Source organism: Rhodamnia argentea, chromosome 5 (assembly GCF_020921035.1).
Source record: "Rhodamnia argentea isolate NSW1041297 chromosome 5, ASM2092103v1, whole genome shotgun sequence".
In the NCBI taxonomy this organism is placed as follows: Eukaryota; Viridiplantae; Streptophyta; class Magnoliopsida; order Myrtales; family Myrtaceae; genus Rhodamnia; species Rhodamnia argentea.
In genome coordinates, this window is record NC_063154.1 from 13,764,907 (window position 1) to 13,775,302 (window position 10,396).

The 10,396-nt window shown below is 42.9% G+C and overlaps 2 protein-coding genes across 2 annotated transcripts; one reads left to right on the forward strand and one right to left on the reverse strand.

Annotated features, from left to right (window-relative positions):
* Nucleotides 1-743: 743 nt before the first annotated feature.
* LOC115742023 (tRNA-dihydrouridine(47) synthase [NAD(P)(+)]-like) lies at nt 744-5,564 on the forward strand. Its single transcript, XM_030676092.2, has 10 exons — nt 744-1,094; nt 1,990-2,106; nt 2,192-2,428; nt 2,582-2,840; nt 2,925-3,184; nt 3,650-3,922; nt 4,146-4,427; nt 4,554-4,674; nt 4,816-4,985; nt 5,085-5,564. The coding sequence occupies exons 1-10, from the start codon at nt 819-821 to the stop codon at nt 5,181-5,183; spliced, it is 2,094 nt and encodes a 697-aa protein (XP_030531952.1). The 5' UTR covers nt 744-818; the 3' UTR covers nt 5,184-5,564.
* Nucleotides 5,565-6,854: 1,290 nt separating this feature from the next.
* Nucleotides 6,855-9,016, reverse strand: LOC115742042 (amidophosphoribosyltransferase, chloroplastic-like). Its single transcript, XM_030676122.2, is given in 2 exon segments — nt 6,855-8,920; nt 8,922-9,016. Coding segments are annotated over 2 exon segments (1,770 nt in total). The 5' UTR covers nt 8,997-9,016; the 3' UTR covers nt 6,855-7,225.
* Between the last annotated feature and the right edge of the window lie 1,380 nt (nt 9,017-10,396).

A 10,396-nucleotide genomic window follows, 5' to 3' on the forward strand; every position in this document is an offset into this window, starting at 1 on the left:
GCTTCATTAGGGTTTTATGATGTAATTTATCAATTCCATGATTCTTTGATTACACACTTGATTTCATTGGTTGTGAATTGTCTAGGTTTATGTACTTTAGACTTAGTCTAGTTTTAAATTTTTTTGGAAAAAGACAAAAATAATCATCGTGAACACTTAGCAAGCTCGCATTATTAAGTTTTCGATAAATTAAGATTGAAATTTGATTTTCTCGAACCAAAAACGCACACAATGCGGAGCGGTGCAGTGTATTTTCCTTGTAGAAATGAAGGTGTTGCTCGTATCGGTTGTCCGTTTGCTCAAAAGAGTTCAATGAAACCCCACAATAAATGGCTAAAATGACTCGTGATGATTCTTGATATTTATTTTTACATTTCAATATGCAATGTATTATAGAATAAATATGAATTAATTTTTGATTAATTCGAAATGTATAATGAAATTTCACAAAGTAACTATGTAATTATTTGAATTAAATGACAAAAATTCGAAAGAGCAATTGTTCTCAAGAACAGAAATTTTGTGTAGTTATCAAATACGTTTTTGTTTTAGAAATAAAAATTTTATTTAGTTACCAAATGCGTTTTGATTTTCTAAAACTCATTTAGAGAACATAATAAAAAAAATATTTTAATTAAAATTACTTTTTCGAATCCGAAAGAATGACACGCCGGCCTTACTAGCTACGAAACCCTAAACCGAACTCCGCATCACTGCCGACGGAAAAAGAAAAAAACCTTCCCATCACTTCTTTAAACCAATTGCAACGCAGTCCGAGAACGCTGAACCGAGCACCCGAGACTCGTAACTAGCCGCCCATGGCCGAGCTCACGGCGGAGCACGGCGACCTCCCTGCGCTGGAGACTGCTGGGGACGCCCCCGCATCGAACGAGAACGGAGCTCATCGAACGCCGGAAGAGCTCGTCGCCAAAGCCATAGCTCCGGTGAAGAGTGAGTTCCTCCGGCCTCCTCCGGTCAGGCCCTGCTCTTCCGGCCACACCGAAGCCACTCCGGAGGCCAAGGCGAGCGCACCGCAGTCGGGGCTGGTCAAGGAGAAGAAGTCGAAACGCCAGCTGAAGCGCGAACGCCAGCAGGTCTCTCCTTCTCCTCGCGATTTCTTTGAGCGTGTGCGTGTACACGCGAGTTTTGTCCGTGAAGATTTTGAGTTTGTTTTGTCTTGCGGATTTCTCTTGTAAATGGGGTCAGGAAGGAGATACTTTTGCCGAGAGAAATGCTATGTTCACTGTTCAAAAATCTCGAGCGCTTGCTCAGGTCATTGATTCGCTTTCGTCTCATTGCGTAAAGTAAATTGATTATAAAAGAGGGCGCATCTCGTGCTCTGTTATGTAGTTGCTGTGGACTTATCTCAGAGCCATGGCCTGAAAACTGAACTCTGTCCCAAGTAAGATGAGGGGTCTAGTCATGAAAACATGATCTTGTGCACTGGTACAGGCCACAGCGATGTTAATGTTTCCATAGAACTACTAAAAGTTGTGGGTTGGTTTTGAACTTCACCTATAAGGATGATGAGTTTGTGATTAGGCTGAGGAGCCAGTTGACAATTTTCTGTTTGTTGTTGTGTCAGTAAGATCTTAGGCTTATGGTTTTTAAAGCTTTCTTATTGATCTGTTAACATTGTGATGCTGAGAGGAAGCTCTTTTGAAGTTGGAAAGGAATGGGAAGAATGAGTATTTGGCTTTTTTGGGATATTATTTGTTTTCTGTTGCTAAATTCTTGTATTATGATTGACGAAAGGACCCAGTTGAGATTAACAGTTTTTGTCCAGGAGTTCTCAAACTATGACTTTTGGATTTTTTAGTAGAAATACTGATTTGTAGAATTGTTGCTTCTTAGTTTGAGAAATCTGATTGTGCTCGTTTCTTATTCCTTAGATGTCACTTCAGTTCTAAGTGCTCTGATTGAAGAAAAAATCCATTTGCTCCTCTCATTTAGTTTCTTACCATGATATGTCTGTTTCTAATTTTTTAGGAAAAGAAATCTGCTTTAAATCTCTGTCCTGAGATTGCAAAAACTGGCGACATAAGTTCGTGTCGTTACAATGATAAGTGCCGCTTTAGCCATGACCTGGAAGCATTCAATGCTCAGGTACTTAACAAGTCATCTATTGACTATATATCCACTGTTGTCTTTGAGATATTTTATCATTGATCCTTTGGTCTTTTAAATGAAGAAACCAGCTGAATTGGAGGGAGAGTGCCCTTTCTTGGGTGCTGAGGAGCCATGCCCTTTTGGTTTAGCCTGCAGATTTTCTGGTACACACAAAGTTGTTGCTTCTGCCTCTACTCCAAATTCTCACAAGAAAAGTTTCGAAATGAATTCGTTGAAGAAAGATGTGCAGAAACTGCTGTGGAAGAACAAAATGCGACTCCCTAAGTCTGAAGCTTGTCTTAAATCTCTTGGCCTTATGGTAAGTATACTATGGCTCCTATACTAACATTCTCACTTTTTATGGATTTAGATCAAATCCTATTCTGTCCCTTGAATCTTTCTCCATCTTGTTTGCTGTATTTACTTAAAAGAACTGGATGTTAATACATCAATCTTGTTTCCTTTCCTTTAGGTTCACAATAAGTCAGTGAAAAAGATTTTGGAAGAAGTGGAAAGTAAAGAACCTGCTTCAAAGGACTGCAGTGTTGCTAATGGGAATGACTGTAAAGATGGGGTTCCTAGCGAATTGACTAACTTGGACCATCCGTGGGAGGTTGCTGAAGGAAACAGTGCCGCTGCCATCAATGTCACTGTTGCTGATGAACTCCGGCCCCTCAAAAAGCAAAAAAATATTCTTGAAGAGGAGAACTCCATTGGCAATGCCGATGATGGTAGTTTTTTCTGTGTGAAGATGAATTTTCATTGGGCCTCTCTTTCTTCCATGACTCTGGAACTTATGGATTTTGTTGCAACAGGAACTGATATCCTGCAGAGGGACTCTAAAGAAAGCTACACACTAAATGAACAAAAGGCCTCCACTGATAATATGATGATAGAGAATGATGATGGAAGTCTTAAATTGAACCCACGTGAAAAAAAGCTTATTGATTTAAGAGATAAGCTGTACCTTGCACCTCTGACCACTGTGGGAAATCTACCTTTCCGAAGGCTCTGCAAATCTTTGGGGGCTGATGTAACATGCGGTGAAATGGCTATGGGTACAAATCTATTGCAGGTATGTGTGAATGGATGTGTATGCTCCACACGCTCGTGTTTTCGCTCTAGCATTCTGGAGCTTTTATCAGTCAACATTAAGTACATTTGTTTCCATGCGTCCATGGCTTTTTCTCAATAATCATATGCTGTTAAATTGAATCGACGAAAATTATTTTTGCGGGCTCTTATATCTCCAGTTTCAAGAACATTTTTAATAGGAAGATGTTAGATATTGTCAAGCTCTGGATACGTTGCTCGGTTTTCATCTCTCTTTGCTAGAAGTAATGTCTTAAATGTTGCGAATTTTATCAAATGCCTCTCATACATTTTAAAGTGATAGTTTCTTGATGATTGTTTTGATCTTGACATGGGAATTATCATCTTTGATACCATCCTCAGTTGCATAAGCATTTTTCTTTTTGTTATTCATTGTTGTCCAAGTATAAACATCCCGTTTCTCATGGATCACTCAATTTTTTAACAGGGTCAAGCTTCAGAGTGGGCTTTGCTGAGGCGACATTCATCTGAGGATATATTTGGTGTACAGATATGTGGGGCATATCCAGACACTGTAGCACGGACTGTTGAACTTATAGGTCAGGAGTGTACAGTAGATTTCATTGACATTAACATGGGTTGCCCGATAGATCTAGTCGTTAACAAGGGTGCTGGATCAGCTCTTCTTACTAAGCCAATGCGGATAAAAGCCATCATAGAAGCAGCTTCTGGCACAGTAGAAACACCCATCACTGTCAAGGTATGTGAATGATCGGTGTAGTCCACTAGTCCTGACAGGCTGTGCGGACTAAAACAAATGAACTTAGTAACATCTAATCAAATTGGAAAATGTGTCTATGATTTGTTTCTTAGGTCTCAAATTGACATGCTTTATCATGTTGTGTACTTGAGCTTTTTTCTATTTCCTTGGTTAGTATGGGAATTTTCTTTCAAACTTTTCTTTCAAATTGTTTGATTGGTAGGTGAGGACAGGTTATTTTGAAGGAAAAAACCGCATTGACTCACTGATTGCGGATATTGGTTACTGGGGCTCAAGTGCAGTTACCATTCATGGCCGATCACGTCAGCAGCGTTATAGTAAGCTTGCTGATTGGGACTACATTTATCAGTGTGCTGCGAGAGCCCCCGATTCTCTGCAAGTCCTGGGGAATGGGGACATCTTTTCTTATGTTGACTGGAACAAGCGCAAGTCTGACTGCCCCAGCCTTTCTACGTGCATGATTGCTCGAGGGGCACTAATTAAGGTTTGAAACTCAAGCATATTGTTATCTCTATCATGGTTTTATTATGCTAAGTTTGGTTTTTTTTTTTTTTTTGGTCAGAGATTATTATGCTAAGTTTAGACAGTGATATTCGTGATCTTTTTCCAGCCTTGGTTATTCACTGAAATCAAGGAACAGAGACACTGGGATATTGCTTCTGGGGAGAGGTTGAACATTTTGAAGGATTATGTTCGCTTTGGACTTGAGCATTGGGGTTCTGACAGAAAAGGTATTGTCATTTTTATTGACCATCTCTTTAGATCACCGAAAGATGGGAACTCAAATTACTGCTTCGGAGAGATGAGGAAGAACTAGCTTTTTCCCTTTTGTTGAGTAATGATGACGATAGCAAAATCCCTTCCTTTTATAGGAGTGGAGACAACTAGACATTTCTTGTTGGAGTGGCTGAGCTACACATATAGATATGTACCGGTTGGGCTTTTGGAAGTTGTTCCTCAGCAACTGAATTGGCGCCTGCCCTCCTACTATGGTCGAGATGACCTGGAGACATTAATGGCATCTGATTCTGCAGCTGACTGGGTATGATTTTCTTCTTTTTTCCCAACCCGAAATTTACGTGGAGAGATGCCGTGAGCAGTAAGGCTTATCAGAGCTGATACACTTTTCGTGCCCCTCCAGGTTCGAATTTCAGAAATGCTACTTGGTAAAGTTCCGGATGGCTTCACTTTTGCGCCAAAGCATAAATCAAATGCTTATGACAGAGCAGAGAATGGCTAATTATGGACAGTTTTGCATGATATGACGATTCTTTCGGTGGAGTCATTTTGGTCCCGCGATGTCTTCGTGCGGCAATTATACAGATATGCATTGAGGCTGCAAATCTTGTAACCGGATGAGCCTCAGGAAATTACCCATGCAGCGTCTGGAAATGGCCATCAACAGGACGGCAAGGTGGCTGCGCGGGCATTATCGACGCAATGTACTATTAACAACCATGAGAGCATATTTTATCCTGTCTCGGCATGTCTGTTTTTACCTTGTATCCAAAAAAGCATAAGATATTATAAAATTCGGACAACCTTTTTGTTTCGTGGAGTACTGGTGAACTTTGATTTGACGGCCTAGTCGCTTTCCAGTTTCATCAGGGGGTTGCGAGCATGTACTAGCAAATAACCAGCAGCAAGCTTCTGTTGATCTTTCTTCCCTGCCAGTGTTTCAAAGCTTCACTTCACTGCTCAAAGACCGTTCAAGATGGGTTTATCGAGTTTGAGTTGGACTTGATCCGTGTGAATGCGGTGAATTGTGTGAAAAGATCTTTGAGCGTTGAGTTCACAAAACCTGGCCTAGTCAAAACTTGGATGTTTGAGATCTTTGAGAGAGCGCACCAAATTTACATCGTCTCAACGGTTCCATTGCTGGTGCCAGTGGCCAAAGCCTGAATAAAATTGGAGGGACTGACTGCCCATGAAGCCATCCATCCAAGCTCACGCACGCCAACTTCGACAAGCAAAACTGGCGCAAGGAAGCGGTCTTATATTACAGTTGAATGGAGCCAAGTGAAGGGCGCAATTTGAATTGATGAAAAAGCAAAGAACCGTATGAGATTTTGCTTATCATTAGAAGTAGGATTGAGCCGGTTTTCAGGTTTCTCATGTTTTTGACATTTGAAACTTGAGATTTTACTCATCGTTAGAAGTAAGAGTGAGCGGGTTCCACGTTTCTCATGTTTTAAAATTTATAACAATTTCGATCGTCGTTAGAAAAGAGTGAGTGGGTTCCAAGTTTTTCATTTTATAAAATCTAAAACTTATCATGTCATGGGTTCCAGGATCTACATAGATTTTACCGGTATTCTTACTTAAACGATTACAGTGAATCATCATATTTAATTACCACAATTTACTGTTATAATCTACTTACCACAACTCATACTTAAACAAATGAATAGACATGAAACATTAATAAAGTAACAGTCTCAATTATTGACATCGCCCAAAATGGAAGCTCAAATAGCAATTTCAAATTACACATTCATCATCAAATGCCATGGAATAACGTAGGATCGTGTGAATATATATCACAAAAACTTGTTACGTATACCTGGAACATGAAACTTACTATCGAAATATGTTTTCCAATTTTTGAAATCTGAAATCTACCCTACAAATCATGAAACCTGAAACAACCTGACTGGTTCCTTCCCTGTCCGATTTTAGGTTCCAGATTCTACCGCCATGTTCACTCCTAGTTAGAAGCTCCAAGAAGGATATGAACTGCTTTTAGCGACCAAAGAGAGCCTTTGATCCCCTAGCAGCAGCAGAAAGAAACGAAAGAAGCCAGGTTTCTTTTTGGGGAAACTACAGACGGAAGGAAACGATGCAGTGTCAAGAAGATGAGTGCGAATCTGAATTCTTGAAGCAAGTGATATTGAATGAACAGCGAGAAAGATAAAAGAAGGGAAGAGAACTCCGCCTAATTCTTCATCTATTTCTTTCATCAAGTAAATATGCAGCAGTTAAGCAAAGCTGGTATACAATGCAATACTCGAGGTTAAAAAAAATAATCATCAGAACAAAACTTTAATCTTCTTATCCCACCCTCAAGAACACGGAAACAAGAAATCCTACACATTTTTTATATTCTCAAAACTGCAGACGGACCGATATATCAAGGCTTTTGGATTTTTGGAAGCCAAAGTTTCGCCAAGGCAGGCCCATTGCAAAAGCAATTGAATCATTCGTATACCCCTTACCCCAAATCCGTGAATCACACAAAGCTTTGTCGTTGTGACAGCACCGGAGAAGACGACGGAGTGGCAACTAAACTGGGTGCTCAACCTTCTCTTCTTTCTCGCTCCGAGCTTTAACCCAACCCCCATCAATGGACTCTATGCTTCCATTCAGGCCATCATCCAGAAAATCCCCGACCCTCTTCACCTTGACCTCAGTGGGCTTGACAGGGTAATTCCCCGAGAAGCAAGCATAGCAGAAGTTTTGCGCGTCACTGCTCAGATACTTCTTCAAGCTATCGAAAGACAGGAATGCGAGTGAATCCGACCCGATGAACTCCCGTATCTCCTCCACAGTCATCCTGTTGGAAATCAACTCCTCCGGGCTCGGCGTGTCCACTCCATAGTAACAGGAAGCAATTATGGGTGGACTCGCAATCCTCATGTGGACCTCCTTGGCCCCCGCCTCTCTAATCAACCGCACAATCTTCGATGACGTGGTTCCCCTCACGATCGAGTCGTCCACGACCACAACTCTCTTACCCTCCAACACCCCCCGGACCGGGGCCAGCTTAAGCTTCACCCCGAAATCCCTAATGCTCTGGTTAGGCTCAATGAAAGTCCTTCCCACATAGTGAGACCTAATCAACCCCTGTTGGAACGGGACGCCAATTTTCGCAGCGTAACCAAGAGCGGCCACCACACCCGAGTCCGGCACCGCGATCACGACGTCGCACTCGGCCGGATACTCAGTGGCCAGAATCTCCCCGTACTTAGACCTCGATTCATAGACAGACTTACCAAACACAATCGAATTCGGCAGCGAAAAGTAGATATGCTCGAAGATGCACTGCTTTGGCTCAGGGTGCGCCATCAAGCAGAGATTATGCTCCCCATCCTTATCAATCACCACAACCTCTCCAGGGTTCACTTCCCTCACATAAGTGGCCTCAATCAGATCAAGAGCACAAGTCTCGGAGGCGAAAACATAAGCACCATTGCTCCTCCTACCCATCACCAATGGCCTAAACCCATGTGGGTCCCTAACAGCGACGACCTTATCCTCAGTCAAGAACACCATAGAATACGCACCTCTGAGCTTCTCGCAGGCCTCGATGATGCGCACGAAAAAGGGCCTCGCCTTCGAGATTGCTATCAGGTGGAGCACCACCTCCGTGTCCGAGCTGGTATTGAAAATCGACCCGCTCTCCTCGAGCTGTGCACGCAGGGCCTGGTAATTCACCAGATTGCCATTGTGGGCGACCCCGACGGACCCGAACCGGTACCCGGCGACGAAGGGCTGGACGTTCTTGAGCATGGAGGAGCCGGCGGTCGAGTACCGCACGTGCCCGATCGCGGAGCTCCCTGGAAGCTGGTCGAGCTTCGACTGGTTGAACACCTCGGACACGAGCCCGACGCCCGTTATGGACTGGAGGACGTTGTCATGGACGGCCACGATGCCGGCGCCCTCCTGGCCGCGGTGCTGGAGCGCGTGGAGGGCCAAGTAGCAGAGCCGCGAGGCCTCCGGGTCGCCGTAGATGCCCACGACGCCGCACTCCTCGCGGGGCTTGTCGTCGGACTCGTCGAGGACGGCGTGGTGGGGCTGGTCGACGGAGGCGAAGAAGTCGGAAAGGGGGCTTTTTGAGGAGGCGGCGGAGGAGGGTAGCTTGGGGGTGGGGGGGAGAGAGGGAGGGTTTGAGAGGGAAGAGGGTTTTAGAGAGGGTTTTGGGGAGGGGGACGCAGTGGTGGAGAGAGAGCACGGTGGCGGTGGCGGTGGGCTTGGAGGAGGAGAGAGAGGAGCGATGGGCTGAGGCTGAGGCTGAGGCTGAGGCTGGGGCTGGGGCCGTGGCTGTGGAAGCCATGTGAGGGTTGGGGAGAGGAAGAAGAAGAAGAAAAAGAAGAGGAGGAGGAGGCAGACGCAGAGGCAGAGAGAGATAATGAGGAAAAGTGAGAGGGTGGTTTTCGCAGAGAGAGCGAGGGAGGAGCAAGAAGAAGAAGACGACGACGACGACGACGACGACTTCCCCAAGCCTAAAGGAAAAAATTGGTTCTAGGTTTTTGTCTAGGAAGAAAAATCAGAAAATATCAAAGATGGGAGAAAATTTGTTTTTTCTTGTTGAAAAAAAAAAACACAAACAAACTGAGTTGGAAGACTTTCAAAAGAGGAAAGCTATATTCCCAACTTATATATTTCCACTTGAAAATTCCAAATAAAAAATTGAAATGCCCTCGTTTTTTCAAATAGAAACATAAAATGAACCATAGTTCAAGAAAATGCCTAAAGATTAAGAATATTTTGGTCTTTTATATTTTCTAAATTTTTTCCTTTTTTCTTTTCATTTTTGCTTTTTTTTTTTTTTGTTGGGGTCGGCAAGGGCCCATAAACCCTTTGCCAACCATTGGGTGAGAGCATGTTAAGGGCTCACCAGCCGCTAGCAAGGGCCGACGAGGTCTTGCTGGGCAGGGGCATGACGACCCTTGCCCAAATCTAGTGAGGATCCGCCTCACCTATGGTTGATGGAGCTCGCCCACTCGCATCGCAACCGCCTCCCCTTGATGAGAGTCGTGATGACCTTGCTTAAGTGAGGGTTGTGACATCCTCCGGCGGCCTCGCTCGCTAGAGGCGAGGCCGGCCCTTAACGGCCAGAGGCGGCCTCGCCTAGCTCTCGCCCATGACCGAACATCGCTTGAGACCGGTCATCGGTGAAAATGAAGGAAAAAGAGAAAAAAATTCAAAAAATGTAAAATGACGAAAATATTTTTGGTTAGGTTCTTCTTTGAAATAATGAGAACACTTCAAACTTTTTTTTAAAACAATAAGGACACTTTATGCCATTCTTTGAAATAAGATCCACTTTAGGCCCGTATTCGAGAAAATGATATCACTTCATGTCCTTATTTGAAATTTTTCCTATTTCCACCCCATTTTTTTGTTAAAGAGATGGAATTATCCTTTATTAGTGAACTGAAACTTAAGTAGTGAATCCCATTTACATACTTTCCTTCTTACGTAGCATATGATTACCATAATTAAGAATAACACATTTAAGTACATATTTATCATATATATCGTAAGCCTATCTTTTTTTTTACACCTCTATGAATGTTAATAATTTTGTCCAGTAGTTTGACCAAAAAAAAAATTGTCCAGTAGAAAAACTATTAAGAATTTTTCACAACCTCGAGCAATTTATTAAGGAGGTGGAATTATTCTATATTAATGAATTGAACATTAGGGTGTGTTTGTTTCATGAAAAAAATC